At 42.8% G+C, this 19358-nt stretch overlaps 1 protein-coding gene across 1 annotated transcript; it reads left to right on the top strand.

The window, feature by feature from the left end:
• Nucleotides 1-43: 43 nt before the first annotated feature.
• On the top strand, nt 44-15588 carry prelid1a (PRELI domain containing 1a). Its single transcript, XM_084332336.1, has 6 exons — nt 44-136; nt 1451-1572; nt 4093-4318; nt 6082-6195; nt 10852-10930; nt 13364-15588. Exons 2-6 carry the CDS (start codon nt 1481-1483, stop codon nt 13483-13485), a joined length of 633 nt encoding a protein of 210 aa, XP_084188462.1. The 5' UTR covers nt 44-136; nt 1451-1480; the 3' UTR covers nt 13486-15588.
• Nucleotides 15589-19358: the final 3770 nt, after the last annotated feature.

Below are 19358 nucleotides of genomic sequence, written 5' to 3' on the forward strand. Positions count from 1 at the left end.
CCACTCATCGGAAGTGACGTTGGGTTTGACCTTCTTCCTCTCGGCCCGAATCACGTCTGACATGTAGCTGCTCGGAAAAGTGGCACTAGCAGGAGTGGAAAATGTACATTCTGTTTTGAATGGAATTGCCAAAAAGGTAAGTGTCTTTCGTCACTCTTTTAATCTAATTCACAATATTTCCCCTTTAAAATATCGGTCAATGAGATTGGGTCAAATTATGCAACGTGCTTGATCTGGCTCGCTCGGTACAGTAGCTAGTTGGCAACGTTAGCAGCTGCATTGCGGACGTGACCACCAGAGGATATCACGTTAGCTAGTCTGTAACCAGTCCCACTATGGTTGGAATAGTTAACTACAACCTTATTCTTGTTCATCTGATTCGTGGATATAAATAGATAGCGGCTTGTTAGATCGCCTATCGTTACATATCTGCGCTCTGTTCGTACCCCATTGACTAACCCCATAGTAGACTACTGTAGTACTGTCTATCTGTATGTCATGTTCATGTATGTCATATATGTCCTGATGAATTGAAAATTAGGGATCCTGATGTAAACAAGACGAAAGTCTTTCTCTGGTCTGCCTCCCCTTAACAATTTTGTGTATTGAGCCGCACTGTATTGTACCCATTCTGCAATCTGTTAATAAAGTTTTCAATCAATCAATCAATCAAAACCATTGACCCCTTATGCCATTGTGATTTTGCTAGTCTATAGCCATTAAGCACATTCAATCTGGTGCATTCTGCACAACTATGATGACAGCTGTCTAAAACTAAACTAAAACAGCTGTCATCGCTGTGCGAAATGCACTAGATTGATTGTGCTAGAAAGTCACTGGTATAGGGATCAAGGATTGTTGTCCTGCCTTATCATTTTCAACCATGTCAATCAATCTAACCTACATGCCTTACCGTCAGGGGTGTAGGCGTGTAGCTCCAGATTCTGGGCCCCATGAAAGAATGTATTTGTCGGCCCCCAGTCCCCAGCGCGAGCGGATTTTTTTTTGGCAATTTTTTTATTGATGAAAACGCATAATATGGTTTTTACCTATACATTCGGATCAGCAGTTCAGCACCTGCACTGTTGGTGGGTGAGCCTAGTAAAGGATGTCGCATTGCGTTCATCTTCAATGAATGGACCAATGCAATAGTCTACCAAAGCCCCCTCTCTCTCTATATATCTCACACACACACACACACACACACACACACACACACACACACACACACACACACACACACACACACACACACACACACACACACACACTTCAGAAACAAACATAGTATCAAGCAGAGCATCAATAATACACCTGAGTGATGTCTAGTAAAAAAAATAATTGGGCCCCCCCCCCCCAGTGCTGGGCCCTTGGAATCATCCTAAGCTACCCCCCCCCCCCCCCCAGCTACGCCCCTGCTTACCGTTACCTCACTTGTTTGTCTTCATAGGGTCTTTTGCCAAAGTAATCGGAGGGAACCATGGTGAAGTATTTCAGCTGCGCAGGTTTTCTGAAAAGTTCCTGGGACCAAGTGTGCATCGCGTACTGGCAGCGATACCCCAACCCCTACAGGTAGCCTGACGTTCACAAGGAGGAATGTATGGGTTTGTTGATACACTCTTACTTTTGATCTTTGCTATAAGTAGGTGGGATTGTGCCTGGTCAATAATAAACAAAGATTGTTTAGGCCCCTGGCCCTTATCTCTAAATCTGCCCCGTTGACTGACTGACACACACACAGACACACACACACACACACACACACACACACACACACACACACGCACACACACACAGCGCTTTGAGATTTGCTCCACAATTATAAAGCGCCCTACAAATCAAATATATTATTATTATTATACACACACACACGCTGTCACACGCACACACAGCTGCAAGATTGTTATTTGTATCCTTAGTTTTGACGGTATAATGGTATGTGGTGGCGGTATAGTTTTCCGGTGCAAATTACATTGTGATACGACTTACGTGATGATTTACGTCTTTATCTTGTAATACAATTGTCACAATCCTATTTCATTCAAAATGTTCTATTTTCTTTTACTTTTTAATACTGCTCCAATGAATAATTGTTTTAAATAAATGTACTCACTTTAAACAAACTCACCTTTAACATTCACTTTAGAGGGCGGCTAGGTGGCGCAGTGGGCAAGGCGCTCGCCACCAATGCAGGAGATGCTGGGTTCGAGCCCAGCTCTCGGCGTTGCTACCAGCTTGGCTGGTCGTTCATACTAATACAATTGGCAGTATTAGGGGGTGGGAAGCTGGTGGGTGGGGATCGGACGTTGTGGACAGCGACTCCTACAGGTCGGTTGGTGCGCCTGCGGCCCTGCGCAGTAGAATCAGGAAGCGACGAGGGCGGCGTGTCCCTCCCACGCAGACCCTCGCCGCTGAGAGATCGCGCTGTGCAGGTGAAAAGATGCGACGGCTGCCTCCTCGTGTACCGGAGGGGATACGTGATGCAAGGCTTTGTCCACATTGCAGCCGGCTTGTGGGAGGCATGGTCTAACAGCGTTCGAGACAGGGGAGGGTAGAATTGGACGATACGAAATTGGGATGGGAGAAAAATAGAAAATGGGAGAAAAAGTAGATAAAAAAAAGAACATTCACTTTAGACACTTTGAACACTTTTTAACACTTTGAGTGCCAACGACGAGAATTCTCGTTATTTCATGCCAACCGTTCAGTGCCAACAACGAGAAATCTCGTTATTAATCGTTATTTTTTTTATTAGTGATTTCCATTCATTTTTCATCAATCTAGCCTCACGTTACCACTGGGACAATCTCTGAGCTCGAACAGGGAAAATACCGCCCCCTATTGTCTCCCGGATGATAATGCACCCATTGGATTGGACTGAATGAAAACGCATGGGGAAAAGAAAATCCGGAATCCACATTTTACTTATCAGGCATGTAATCCGAGCCGATTGCAGTCTTTGTGGTCCCTCAGAACAGCGTGGAATATGTGTTTCGAGCACCCAGCGTTGGATCAATAAACGCGATCGATATTTGGAATGGCGATCAGGAATTGGAATAATTTTTTTTGGAGAACATCTGATCTGAGGTAAGGAATCTATTTTACCAGTCTTGGGGTAATCAGAGCTTTTTTCACAGATATATCAACGTGGGCCCTATATGTGTGTGTGTGCTGATCAGGAAATAAGATAATCGATTTTCAGCCCGCTTCTCTAGCGTGCATAAGTACACATACTATCGATAATCTAGCGTTTTATTTGAAAATGATTCATAAATAGGCCGAAAAATGACAACGTATTTTGTGTATTCCAGTAAAGGGCGATTCCTGCAGAATCAATAATTTTTTATGGAAATGTCCAAAAACTAGCGTTTTTCAAAATGGTATAAAACGGAAATGTACAGATGAAAAAAACAATCCGTTTCGACAATGTTGACTGCAAGCAAGTCATTGATAAGCGACGGGCGTATTAGACGGCCATAATTTAAGATATAGTTTATGCATTTGCAAATGTGCTCGCCCTCTCATTGAATAGAGCGCTGGCACTCAAGTGCTAAATCGTGGCTGGCACTCAAAGTGTTAACTACACCATATTTGATCTATTTTCTATCTATTTATTACAAAAAGATTTGCACTACATCTCTACCTCATTTTTGCTATTTTGCATTGTTTGCATTTTGTACTTTAGTTTTGTATATTGTATATTTTGTATAGTGTTTGGTCTTTATTTTTTATTTTTATTTTTACTGTGTTAAGCACAATCTCAGGAGGCTTATACAGAACCAGGCATTTCACTGTAATGTACATGTACTTTAACCCTTTCACTACCACACTACAGAAGGTTAACCCTTTCACTACCACACGACAGAAGGTTAACCTTTCACTACCACACTACAGATGAAAGGGTTGTAGTGTGGTTGTGAAAGGGTTAACCCTTTGCCGTGTGGCAGTGAAAGGGTTAACCTTCTGTATTGTCGCAGTGAAAGGGTTAACCCCTTTGGTAGTGTGGTAGTGAAAGGGTTATATCATATGACAAATAAAACAAACTTGAACTTGAACCACTCTCTTACCCCCCCCCCCCCCCCCCCCCCCCAGTAACCATGTCCTGACAGAAGACATAGTTTTCCGGGAGGTGACTCCCAGCAACTGCCTCGTGTCCAGGCGTCTGTTGACCAAAACGAGCCGGGCGCCCCGCTGGATGGAGAAGTACCTCCCCAAGCACATGGCCAGCTCGGCCTACATCATCGAGGACTCCGTGGTGGACCCTCGAACCAGGACCATGACCACGCTGACCTGGAACATCAGCCACGCTCGACTCATGGTACCACGAAAACCCTCTTCTAACACGACACACCATATCTTTATCTATTTATTCAGTCCCGTAGGCTCCCAACGGTTTTCAAATGGCTCCAGACCATTTGAAACTGATGATTAGAGATGTCCGATATTGATCGGTATCGGTTTAAACTTTTTTTAACGACATGCACAACATGCACATTTTATATCGGCTACTTCTCCTCTCACTCAAAATATCAATATGAGAGATGTCAGATGTGATGTATAGTTCCATATATCCGTGTATTGGTTGATATCGGTATCGGAAATTAAGAGTTGGCCAATATCGAACATCCCTACTGATGATCTAAGTGTCTGTTCAGTCACATCATGAAACTGATGATCTAAGTGTCTGTTCAGTCACATCATGAAACTGATGATCTAAGTGTCTGTTCAGTCACCTCATGGATAATATCGGCCCTCTGTGTTGAAATGGTACTTAAAGTTTAGCAGCACATTAGTCATTTTGGGGCATTTCTGTTTCTAGTAGTGCTTCACCACATAAACTCAGCCCTTGCATAACAGTTGCTTTTGTCCAGCGGGAGTCAAAGCATGACCTATGACAGGGGTCGGCAATTAGGTTTGCCCACGGGCCAAATTTTCCCCAAGCCATTGTGTGGCGGGCCAATGATAAGTGAACATTTTTTAACTGTAAAAAAAAAACGACATATACATGTTTGCACTGTCTTTTTTCTATTATAAAGTGCCTCTCACACAGTGCATTACACATGAACAGATCAGTCATTTGATTTTAATGCAGGTGCTCGCATTATAAATCGAGATCAGTAGGGTGCATTTGATTTTAAGCACCACGGCGGGTGTATTATACATTGAATGTATTATTATTATTAAAACACAACACTCACCGGCATAATGCAGGCAGCCCTGCCCTGGACTTATTGTTTCTGCTTCGGTCCTCAAAAATCCATGCTAATAACATGTTAAATGTCCGCTCGCGTTGAATGCCCACCCAACTTGAACACAGTTGCTTGCTCGTGTTGCCATGTCAACAAGCGAGAGTCACCGGTTGCTTATTGCGAGAGTTACCTGTTGCGATAAACCCGTATTTTAAGAATGACTCCTGTTTATTAAAATAAGCTTTATAGGTCGTAGGCTCCTCTTCTGGCTCATCATATTTCCCCGTTGCAAAAAAGTTATTCAAAGACGTTTGTTTTGTTTTTGCAAACGTTCGCTCGCCGGCATCCCAAACGCGGAAGTGAAAGTGAAATTCCATTGGTTCTCCCAGTCCATGTGACCATTTCTAGCATTTCAATTGGCTATAGTGACAGCCATAGATATGATGAATAGATAGATACAGCTTCAAAAGACACTCTGGCGTCAAGACGAGTGAATATTTCCTGCGCGTAAAATAAACATCATATTCTCAAAATAACCTGACGGGCCAGTAATTATTGCTGGCGGGCCCATTTCGGCCCGCGGGCCGCCTATTGCCGATCCCTGACCTATGACCTATCTCTCCTGTTTTTTTTTTAAAGTGAAAAAGTGGTAGGGGTCAGGGTTATCCCTACCTATAGCAGTGCACTACCATAGACACATTCACTTGCATAACAGTTGCTCTTTATCCAGAGGGAGTCAAAGCATGACCTACCTCATTACATTTAATACAAAATTATATTTTTATTAATTTTTGTATCTATATTTTTCTTCAATAAATGGATGATGTTACCAATGTAAATGAGTAATCGTGATCTCAATATTGACAAATAATCCCCCCCCCCCCCCACACAGTCTGTGGAAGAGCGGTGCGAGTACAGAATTAACCCCGAGAACGGCAGCTGGACGGAGATAAAGAGAGAGGCTTGGATCTCCTCCAAAGTCTACGGTCTCTCCAGAGCTATTCAGGTCAGTGGAGCAAAGGGGACCTACACTGCTTAGCCCAGGGAGCGTGGTGTGGGGCTTCCTGGGGAGAGGAAGCTGGTGGGTCCCCCACATGACAGCAGTGGTAATAATATGAATTAATACTTTTCAAGTAAGGGACCCAAATAAAATAGTTCATTTTTTCTCATCACGGGACCCAGGTTCACTGAAACACATGACGAACATAATGTTTGAAAATAGAAACCATTTTATTTGGGTCCCTTACTTGAAAGGTTTAAGAGCTGTGATATGTAACATACTACACACTGTAAAGACACAACTGAAAATGTTTAATGGTTTTCATGGACAGAGTGATTGATTGAACAATTACTGAATGATTCATATAGATATATGTACGTATATCTAAGATATACACATACACACACATATATCTATTTGGAACCCTACAGCCACAGACAAGTTTATAATAATAATTCATTACATTTATATAGCGCTTTTCTAGACCTTCAAAGCGCTCCCCACAATGTAGGGTGGAAATTGCCTCCTTCACCACCACTGGTAGCACCCAACCTTGGGCTACGCAGGTTCAATGGCTGCCATACACTGGCACCAGGCACAGATCAAACTACACAGTGGCTGAACGGCTCAGGAGACAGGGATTGATATCAGCCAATTAAGGGGAAGGGATGATTAGGTGGCCTTGATGTCAGAGACCTGATTGGGAATTTGGTCAGGAACGTCGGGGAACCCCCTACTCTTTGCGATAGGCGTCCTGGGTTCTTTAATGACGAGATTCAGTCAGGACCTCGGTTTAGCATCTCATCCGAAGGACTGCACTCGCAGCTTTACGGTGTCCCCGTCACCATAACAGGGGCATTTGTTACCGACTAGTCCAGAGGACAGAGTGCTCCCTGCTGGACAACAACACCACTTTCCGACAACGGCCTTGACCGGGGCTCGAACCGGTACTTTTCCGATCATGAGTCCTAAGTTTAATGCAGTTAAGGCATATATGACCAGAAAGCAACGTTGTATAAAAATTATATAAATGATAAGATATTCTTTGGTTGATTTAAAACTCAGTCTGTAGGCATCAAAACAACAAGTTGGTTGGCATTCAGGGGCACCTTAGAAAAACACATACACACACATGCTGTCGACATTCACTAGCTTAACACATTCAGGGCCACAACCACGTATATATACGTGTTTCGGCGCCATGCTTAAAGGGCCAACCACGTATATATATACGTGTTAAGGTTGTTTTGGCTTTTATTCCATTTTAATATCCTACTCAATGTCACCGAGCGGCACTGCAGATTTACCCTACTCTTGGAATTCGGAAAAGTGCATTACCGGCCAGATCCTCATAGGGGCGCTGTCTCGATAATGCAGTGTTCCCTGTTACAGACCGTTTTTTTTAATTTTTTTTATTATCTTGAATGGACTTTTCTGTTAGCCTAAAGCTATGCGTGTAGCCGATCGCCTAGAATCGTTTTTGGGACGCTGAATTCAGTGTGCAGTAAAGGAATATAGCATCAGCCAATGGACATATGGATCTACCAGATGGCGATCGATAACTGGGAAATCCCTTTTGCAGTCCAACCGGCCATAGGTAAGAGCTTTTTCACGTAAATTACATGCAGATCAGGCCTTGTTATCATACCCAACCAGCCGATCAGCGAATGTGGCTACTGAGACTAATGCCGTTATTGGTAATCAATAATCAGAAACGACGTTCCTTGCCCCCCCACCCCTTTCATGCATTCATGGTGGACCATGATACCGACAATATGCATTTTGAGTTTGAGCTCTAGCTTGTCTATAGCCGAAACGCCATTCGATTTAACGTTATTAGCTTAGTTAGCACCCTATGTCTCGCGTTCCAGGAAATACCCCAGAACATTCTGCTATAACGTTCATATTCGAGACGCTATAAAATGGGAACGTATTGATAAAAAAAATATTATTTAAGGAATATTGAAGGGACTGTTTATAGTGTCAATTGACAATGAGAATGGACAGATATCAATGATATAAAGTATAGATTTAGCTCTACAAACAGCCTCACGCACAATGAAAGGTTATTATGAAATGCTGGCCGTATAGAGTGGGCCCCGTCTAATCCCAATGGCCCCGAATGTGTTAAGGTGGCTAGTAAACTTGTAGTAAACAAAGGCAGCTCACAACTTCAATGTTCCACTGCTCGCTGCACCAGATGGGCGGCACCATGGGGCGGCAGTAAAGCAAGCAAAACAAAGAAGAAAGACCACCAAGGCAGTGTCTCACTAGCAGCTATAAAGCAGATCTCTGGTCAGATTTCCCCAACTACCCTCATACCCCCATGATGAAGAAGCTCTCCAACAGCTCTCCCATCAGCCGCTACATGGAGGCAAGATGGCTCCCAGACACTGGGCTCTCCCCCACTGAAGCAAGAGCATGCACTGTCCCAGTTAGCCTCCCAGACAGCCTCCCAGACACTGGGCTCTCCCCCACTGAAGCTGGCTCACAGCATTAGGGAGGTGAGAGAGTGGCAGGTGTAGGAGCCATACTCTATATGCAAGTCTCTGTATTCTCTATGGGTTATGGTGTTGTATTGTTAGTTGTACTGTCACTTAAGATGCCGGGCGTGTTCACTGGGGGGCTTTGGTGTCAATAGTGTTCATATGGGATTTCATTCACTTTTATTTATTATTTCTTTTTATACTTGTGTTGACATTTAGGGGGTTAGCGTATCTTTTCTATTCACTGCAATATCGCAACAGCACTGGTACCGGTTTATGTTTTTTTTTTAACGTTTATGTTTTATGCGTGTTTCATGAAGCGAAAGAATAAATAGTTTAAACGTATATTCTGGACGTGGAGCTGAATTATTTCACGATGCGTGTCACAGTGTTTATGCTCCTCTGTTTAGCCCCTCAAGGCTCTTTTTGACAGCCTACATGTAGCCACAACAGCAAGAGTAGGTGAACTTTTATGCCCCTCAGGTGATCAGCCCTCACAGGTGCTGCCCCTCAGGTGATCAGCCCTCACAGGTGCTGCCACTCGGGTGATCAAGGCCCGCGCCTAAACACTAGGGAAGAGAGGAGAGACACGCGTATGACAGGAGGGGGAAGAGCGCGTAGCGGCTTTGTTATTATCACTCTACCATGGTTGCGTCTCTCTGGCCTGTGGTGTTTTCAACCAACCTCGTAATAACATGAGGTCGGCTCTACCAGCTCAGGTCCCGGTCAGCCTGCCGCCTGGTACACCAGTGCTACTCCAAATCAGATCACCAAATCGGATAACGGCATGGACCCGTATACAGCCAAACTCTGATCACCACGCTACATGCGGTGTAGCAGCCCTGAGACAGAGCCCAGAATAGCTCTCGCAGATCGCCAACAAGTGCCTGTTGTTGCCTAATTACTGTCCGTGCACTGAATTCCAACGCAACGTCAGTTCCTCTTGGCTACATATACTGTATATGTACAGTATAATACGTGTTTATATACGTGTGTGTGTATATATGTCTCTATTCCCTATGTAATGTTCTTATGTACATATTTGCATGCTATTGCATGTACATATTTGTGTTTTATTACACGTATATGTACATACATACCAACTGTTTCGTCTGTTTTATTCTCCACCCATTGATCATCCATAGCAACACTATCACCGACATCTAATAAGGGAGATCCCCCCCCCCCCTTGAACGGCCCTTTTAAGGTTTCTCCCCTCCACATTGCCTGTGGTGCTTTTTTCCTATTGCCAGGTTTTAGTGAGTTTTTCCTTACCTTCGCGTGGGGTATGTCTGGGAGTGTTGCATTTATTTATTTTACATTTTATTTAGGATTTCATGGTGTTTTTAGTTTTGTTCTTGATTTATTGTGATGTCTCTTCTTGACTTGTTTAACACATCCAGCGCCAAAAACGCTGTCCAGCGTTATTGCCCGCCATGCGTTGTCTGCCAAGATCGCTGTACAGCGTTTTTTAGATCAATATTTCATTTTTTCGCCATGGCATTCATAATTCATCCAGCCAACCCCCGATGCCCTAGCGGGACCCTAGATGTGACTGCAACGGCTCAATACCGCCGCCTGGTGGATGGTCGGGCTAGTTACACTCTCGCAAAAACCGGAAGTGCCATCGGTGCATCGAGGAAATTCCTCCGGCAGTCACAGCTCGCTACGGGACTCCTGACAGACACTATAGTACATATGGATCGCTTTCTAAACTTAATAATCGATATTATTTCGGCGTTTATTGCGCCATACAAACCAGAAATGGACTTACAGCAGAAAAGATTAAAAACATACTTATATTCTCGAAGGTATTAACACAACAATGTATGAATGAAAAAGTATAACGTTCCCACATCCTGAACGATAGATAATCGATGTTGAATGGGCCATAGTAATGTCAATATAGCAATACAATTTAAAAAGTTATAGCTCTGCAAAGAAGGTAAACATCTCCATAGGCTTTTAACGGTGGCAGAGAGGGGTATTAGATGGGAACAACCCCCGGCAGTCAATGTGTTAAAGAAGACGTGTCCGGCCCATGGGGACATTAAGGTGTGTTGTCGGGCCTTACAAATACATTTGATTTTAATTTATTTGATATATACACTGTGCACCTGTATATATTTTTTTCTTTTTCTTTACCTGCCTAACTGGATTGGTTTTTTGATTTCAGGAATTTGGCCTTGCAAGGTTCAAGACCAGCGTTACAAAGAGCATGAAAGGCTTTGAATACGTCCTGGCCAAAATGACAGGTACGTTGTCCTTTTTCTTGTTGAAGTTAATGATTGTATCTATTCTGCAGCTTTACTATACAGAGCAATCAATTGGGCTCAGTCCCTTTTCACATAGTTGGCTGATGGAGCTGGGGTTGGGCAATAACTAAATATCACTCTATTCATGTACATTTCTTCAAGAGTTTGTAGTTGGAAAATAAGCTAAATGGAAGTTGCTTAACCTCTTAACAGGCACCCAGAAAAGTGGCCTTCTCTTTTTTACTTTAACTTGAGGACTGCATAATTTCTTTCCAAAGCTTAGCTTTATACTTTATACTTATAGCACATGCATGAGCCTGGTCTCGTTTGAAAGATAACATTCTGAAGTTACTAATGCAAAAAAGGTAAATCACTTTTAGTGCTAATGAAATAGAGTAACAGAGGTCTGAACTTGAGTTGAACTTGAACTTGTGTACTTGCATATTTCTGTAGTGGTTGCAAGATTCCATATTCTAATATTCCAGCATAGAGGTATAAGCTGGAAAACACTGCGGCTCATAGCCTGAAGTCGTATGTAGTACAGGTCCAAATTTGATGAAAAATCTGTTCAGAAATGGGTCTTTGAGAGATGTCAGAGTAAAACTGACGACAAAAAAAGAAACGTTCCAAAATCCATTTCCTCATCCACCGCCATGTGTTCTGAAGTCTGAATCACTTCTAGTTTTCGCTCGTCAACTTTCACCTAGTTCCCTTATTCGCACCCCCCCCCCCCCCCCCCCCCCCTTCTAAAACTTCAAAATTAATGTTTGTTTTCACGACATAGTACATGATTGAGACAGGCAATTTACCACAGTGACGTTCATGTCTGGATCACTGATTGAGCCTTTAGGTAATCCAGTTGATGTATGATACTACTTACTAGACATTAAAACCTTTCGGCTAATAATTTCAGATCTCATTTTGATGAAAGCTTTGAGGTAACATTTCCTTAACATTCATTTACAGAATTGTATACCGCAGGAATATCACAATATCAACATTTCACCATAATATGATCACACTGAAGGGCAATAAATGATGACACTGAGTTATTGCCCTGCCCATAACACTTTGAGTGCCAGCAGGGGGCACACGATTTAGCGCTTGAGTGCCAACGCTCTATTCAATGAGAGGGCGAGCACATTTGCGAACGCATAAACTATATCTTAAATTATGGCTATGTGTCTAATACGCCCGTCGCTTATCAATGACTTGCTTGCAGTCAACATTGTCGAAACAGATTGTTTTTTCATCTGTACATTTTCATTTTATACCATTTTGAAAAACGCTAGTTTTTGGAAATTTCCAGGAAAAAAAGGAATTCTGCAGGAATCGCCCTTTACTGGAATACACAAAAAACGTTGTAATTTTTCGGCCTATTTATGAATTGTTTTCAAATAAACGCTAGATTATCAATAGTATATGTGTACTTATGCACTTAGAGAAGCAGGCTGAAAAATCGATTATCTTATTTCCTGATCAGCACACACACACATATGGGACACGTTGATATATCTGTGAAAAAAGCTCTGATTAGCCCAAGACTGGTAAAATAGATTCCTTACCTCATATCAGATGTTCTCCAAAAAGAATATTCCAATTCCTGATCGCCATTCCAAATATCGATTGCGTTTATTGATCCAACGCTGGGTGCTTGAAACACATATTCCACGCTGTTCTGAGGGACCACAAAGACTGCAATCGGCTCGGATTACATGCCTGACAAGTAAAATGTGGATTCCGGATTTTCTTTTCCCCATGCGTTTTCATTCAGTCCAATCCAAAGGGTGCATTACCATCCGGGAGACGATAGGGGGCGGTATTTTCCCTGTTCGAGCTCAGAGAGAGTCCCAGTGGTAACGTGAGGCTAGATTGATGAAAAATGAATGGAAATCGCTAATAAAAAAGAGACGAAAAAAAGCGCTGCAGAAAACCATTTCCTCATTAACTCCAATGCATTATGCGGAAATTTATCTTCCTGTTTGCGCTTGTGACTTTTCACCTATATCCCTGATTCGCTCATCCCCACGTGGGGTAGCATTGGAAAGCCAAACTCATTGGTTACAGTACAACCCTGTCCAATAATTTTCCAGATCGCCGAATGATTGACGGAGGTAGAGCGGCGGGAGTCGGGAGTGGTATTTGAAAGTCTGCCGTGTACTTCGGCGCACGCCTCGCATATCGGCATGTAACTCGAGAACGCTTAGCGGATTTTGTCGCCTGAAACGGCAATCGACAGGCAACAGATGGGGCCGCTAGAGGCACCGGTGGGCAAATCGTCCTCAAGAGGGGCCGGGCCTTTGCACGTTAATGTTATAGCCGAGTGTTTAAAGTGAGTGTGTGCTTGTGGATGTGTGTGCAATTAATGTAGATGGATGGGTAAGTCTTCAAGTTTCTGCCCGTCTTAATAATTTCCCGCTATCACTCTTGCAGGTGAGACGCCCTCCAGAACGTTAGCCGAAACGGCTACAGAGCGAGCGAGAGAGACGGCGCTGGCAGCTAAGGAGAAGGCCAAAGACCTCGCCTCACAGGCCCAGAAGAAACAGTACGTGTGAGAGGCGCTCACCGGTTATCGATGGTTACATTGGCACCGGCCCTGCCCCTGATTTCTCTTTTTTTGTTAGAAGTAAGGGGTGAAGCAGTCTGATCCTAGATCTGTGGCTATGAGATATGTCACTCTGATGGTGGGTGGACCGTCAAGTAGCCCGTTCCCGTAGTCTGTTACACGTTGTTGCCCTATCGACAAATCCCATATGCTCCGTCGTACGCGTCTGTCAAGCTATGGCCGGTTTTCTTTTAACTGCTATAAAAACGAAAAAGGGGGAGAAAAAGTGTAATCCCATTCCCCCTTTTCGTCCCACGTTGAACAGCGTGTCGCACATTTGCATTACAGTTGCTGTTCCCAAAGCATAGAAATCAACTCAAAGACTGTTCTTCTGCATCTTAACCTGGCAGCCAGTCATTACATTTTCTATGTCCTTGAGTACAGGAGCATGCGGAGTCTGTCGGACAAGGGCACCTGCCGTGCAAGAAACTACCCGCTTCTGATTCCCATGTTCTTCTGACTATACCTTTTTATACTAGAACTCCTACCAGTCTTGTGTCTACCATAGATAGAGTCACTATCTACCATGTATTAATACCTGAGCAGCTGTTTTTAGTGAAGCTGGACGGTTGAATACAGATCCGCAGTGTCCTAAAATTGATAATAGCACTTCGGACCAGCCTTGATACCTGTTACTTCCTGGGCAGATTGCACCAGCTATGCGCAATTTCAAATCTAGCCTGGTCACAATGCAAGTGGGTCCTGAATCCTGATTTACACATGCTGTATATTACACCTAAATTTACTACTAAACCCTAAATAGCAATGAACTAATATGCATTTATATTTATATAACCCCCTATGCAGCCGTAAGTAAATGTTTTCGTTTTTTTTCTTCTTGCACATTGCATCTTTCCGTAATTCAGTGCCATTTTGCTGCTCAACAATCATGTGGCGATTTTAATTGACCAATCACAGATTGAATGGTGATCTGCCCATCTGCAATGCCATCTCGTGCCACTTAGCAAACGAATGCACTTGCACTCTAACCACGAGCTCTTATCTTTTATGACTACTCGTTTTGGAAATGACTTCCCATGCAAACTAGTTAGGATATACCCTAACTTATTAACCCTACCAATAACAAACCAACCAGCCACTAAAGACCCACCAGTTACAAACCAACCAGCCACTAAAGGCGACAGTATTGCTGTATCAGCGCAACCTAACTTCGACTGGTTCGTAAGATCAAAATGACATATCAGTGGAGAAGACGTAAGCACTGCTTTGGCTTTGATGTAGGTGAACTACGGTAGTCAGATTCTCAGCACACAGACTCCAAAAGCAGCGTCATCTACGACTGGTGCCAAGGTGCCCAGAGTCTACGAGCAGCACTGTGTTCGACTGTAGTTCTATTTCGAGCAGGTTGGACTTATTTTTCAGTATACGGTTACCTTAATCCTCTTTTTAGGAACTTTACACCCCAACATAGAATGTAACCCCAGTCCCGCTCTCTCTCTCTCTGTGCCCACATGTGCCCTTTGCTCATTACTTACGTTTATTTACATTACAACAACAAAAGCCTTTTGTATTTTTGTAATACCTCCTTATTGGATCTGTCCTTGACCACTTCTCACACAGAAGATGTGAGATGACTGCAAAAATACCTTTTGATGTATCATGTACCCAAATTAATGTTTTTTAGATTTCTGTTTTGATTGTAAATGTTTTGTTTTAATTTCACATCCAATCCTAGTATGTTTGTGTGACTCCGGCACTCAGACCAGTTTACATATTTATCCCCACGCTTCTGTTATCCATGATTTATTTTCCAATTTAAAATGTGTCATTGCTTCAAATTGAAGTTCTTAGTGTGACAATGGGTCCATATTATTTTCAGTCATCGCTTGAAATCAATCCTTTGGACTCGAGTGCTTTGGACTGTCTGTACTTATGCTTGAAATGTGCTTGAGAAAGTGCGTCAAAAGGCGAAATTGTTTTGTATATATTTTCAATTTCACAAAACGATCTAATGAAACCAAACCATGGAATGATATGCTCCTGCTACTGCGATGGCATCAGCTTATTGTCAATAAAGAAGACGTTGTAACTACCATGTGTTCTTTCTGCTCCGTTATTCATGTGATCCTTCCACTACACGGTACGCACAGCATGTACAAAGAGTTATATCAGGACTTCTAGATCATTTGAATTATAGTTTTCGATTATATTCAAATGTATTGGTATTATACAGTACAACGAAAAGAGGTTTGGCATCTAACCAGAGTGCAAATGTAATGGTAAAGTGCAATGGGGGAAAGTATTAAATATAAAAAGATTTTCTACAATACTTTTTCGAGCTACTTTTTGTGAGTATTTTCATTTTAGGGAACCTTACTCCACTACAGTTCAAAGGAAATGTTGTACTTTTTACTCCACTACATTTATCTGAACCCATCAGTTAATAGTTACTTTGAAGAAAAAGATTTAGCATAGAAAAGAATAATGGAAAAAATGTATGAAGGTTATTTACTTCAAGAGGACATAATCAGAGCAGCATAACTGGACCACATACCACTTTAACATTAACCTATAGAGGTCAATGGATCGAGGATTGAACGCTCCCAAGCACTGGAATACACAAACGTCATAAGAAGAGAAGTCTTTATTTGTCATGCAGATTACACACGCATGACACAGGAACACACACACTTTATTTGTTATGCAGATTAACGCACACATGACACAGGAACACACGCATGCATTAGGTCGTCGATGAAATGTCACTTGACCCATCCCATCGTCCCGTCCCCCCCCCCCCCCCCCCCCCAAGGGCAGCTGGGAGCAGACATGGGCTGCGGTGTGGCGCCGCGCCCCGGGGTCCAATCCAAGTGCTCCTGTCCGTCTTCGTCAGGGACGCAGACCCTATGGTAGTAAGTCATACTGGCCAGCAGTATAACTAAGAGTATCTAAGGAATATATATATAGATATAGGATCTACAGGTATATAAAAAGGATTAACAGATGTGGATAAATATAACTATATAGGGTATATACTGTACATCATCATTGTACATGATATCATACGAGTTATACGGGTTATATGCAGGTATATAAAAATAATTATAAGTAGTATAAACTAGGGCTACCTCTTGTTAGTCGATAAATCCATTTGGTCCTGACCAAGACAATGGTGTGCATTTGAAGATGGCCGGTACGCTCCTCCCGGTCACATGACAAGGTGGAGAACAGCCAAGGCTGCTATACTGCTATAATCTAGTAGTGTGTAAGTGGCACATTCACATTTTCACACATTCTATTTTTTTTTTGGATCCACTTTTTCTCCTATTTTTCTGTATTTTTCTCCCATCCCAATTTAGTCGTTATGCCAATTCCCCCCTCCCCTTCCTGGTCGTTGCGCACAATTGTGCCAGTATGACGACCGGCCAAGCCGGAGGCACCGCTGACAGCCGGATTCGATACCAGTGTCTCTGCGGTGGTAGACAGATGCTTAGTCCGCTGTGTTACCCGGCCGCCCACACATTCTATTTCTATGGTTTATTCTGACTGATCCTCTGCCGTGTGGGTTATTCACAGCGGGGCCCCTGCAGCCGGGAGGGCCCGTTTTAAATAAAAGTGCAAACTCCGCCCCTCCTCTACATTAACGTTTGCCTGAGAGCGCATAAACGCTCTGGTAGCCAAGCAGATAAGTCACAAATCATTCACACGTGGCAACAAGTGTCAAAATTGTCATGAAGGTTCTCTTGGGTCTATTTAGCTGCAAAACTGTTTAGCCACTTGAAAATCCAACATTCTCCAACTTTTTCAAGATGGCTGCCGCCGAAATACCATTTCCTTCATAGAATTTGATAGATCTATACAAATATGGCATGTTGTATCTCAACTCAGACTCTCAGGAATAAATTTCTTGCGGTTTTACTTTTAGGTCAAACAAGCAAATCTGGTGAACATTAGAGTTCAGTAAAAGTCTTCTTCTTCTTCTTTAGAATTTCCGGCAGTGTAGACTCATCGTGGCGTATTACTGCCCCCCGCAGTTCTTTTGATGAGCTGCTCTTCTTCTTCTTTCTTCTTTTGAATTTCCCGCAGGCGTATTACTGCCCTCCTCAGTTCTTATACTACGCTAGTGGTGTGCCATAGTTAGGCCTCTGATTGTTTACCCTCTTCTTCTTCTCATCTTCAAAACACATTACTATCGACTCTATCTCCTTCTTCTCTGCTCCTCTTGCCTGTCCAATACTAATAAATACAATAACGCTATATCCTCTGGTACAACTCTGACGCGTGCAGAAATGTCAGCACTGCCTCTGTGATCAGCTGGTGGTTCTCATTATCCATGCCAAAGAATAGATAGATGGATATTTCTATTTGTGCACTTTGGTGGAAATTTGTCTTTGGCGTCACCATGGTTGCAAAAAATAAGACAACACAGTACAAACACCATACAGGCACAAAACACATTGGCCCAAAAGTTTACTGCCCAGTACATAGGCAAAAGAAAAACAACAACACAGACATCTGTCTCTGATATGCGATTTCACTGTCACAACTTACCTTTGACCGATTCAGTCAGAGGTCTCAATGATATCTTCACCGATCAAATGGCTTAATCTCAGTAATTAATTAATTTCCTTAATCTAAATACAACTCTCTTTTCATGCCTAGCTGGGGTTGAAGGGTCAGGCATTAGCAATGCATGTACAGTAGTGGAGTTGGCCTCTGGCAGCAGGTATGACGCAAGTGAGCACAAGATAAGATACGATATTCCTTTATTGATGCCCTTGGGAAAATGCAGGCATAGCAGCATGGGGAGGGGAGGTACAGGTATGGGCAGGGTAATAGTACAAAGACATAAATATAGGCAATACAATTATAGTAAAGATAAAAATAAGCAGTGTAAACAATATAATTAACTCTGAATATAAGAATATGAGCAAGTAAACTGTAATCAAAGGTGCAGATGAGCGTCTGTATCACTATCAGTTATAATATACGATACAATAAATATGGACAATAAAACACTTAGAATCTGAATATATATATACTATGACTAAGTAAAGTAAACGGTATACACAGGTGCAGTATGCATAAGGTACCCTAACTGGCATGATATACGTCATACGTCCGTGCAGTTTAGGTGGTCAGAGTCAGACACACTTAGTGATCAGACATCCTAGTAGTTCTCGAGTTCTACTGCCATTAGTTCTCCGGCTGCTGGCATGAAGGACTGGCCGAAGCGGTTAGTGGAGTGTCGGGGGGGGGTGTATGAGTCTGTGGCTGAACGTGCTTCTCATCTTGGCTAGCTCCTCATAGAGGGGGTGGGACGGGTTCTCCAGGATAGCGACCAGCTTCCTTCTCATCCTCCTCTCTACCACCACCTCTAGTTTGACCAGCATCCATGGTATTCAACCATCTCTGCTCTCAATTCTAGGAAATTGACTCATGAAGTCAGTTCCAATGTAGGCTGTCATAATTCAAATATTACTGGGCTGTCAATCAAATAAGGTACAGTAACAGTTCATGAATATGAATAGGAAATGTTTCTTTAATTTCTCTACAGAATTGTTCCTTTTTACAGCAAAATGGATGAGAGGCCTGACCTGTTGAGATGTCGATCGCCCAATCATGTGATGAGATTCCGGATGTCCCATCATCAGAATCTGACAAGATACCTGATGATCAATCAACGAATAGCAAGAAATCTCAAATCTGAATGAATGAAAACTTTATTTAACAGATGGGTACAATACAGTACGGCTCAATACACACAATTGTTAAGGGGATGCAGACCAGAGAAAGACTTTTGTCTTGTTTACATCAGGGTCCCCCCCATCTCACCTCTTATCAGTTGAGTCGCAAGCTTGA

Source organism: Notolepis coatsorum (assembly GCF_963971535.1).
Source record: "Notolepis coatsorum genome assembly, chromosome: 16".
Classification (NCBI taxonomy): Eukaryota; Metazoa; Chordata; class Actinopteri; order Aulopiformes; family Paralepididae; genus Notolepis; species Notolepis coatsorum.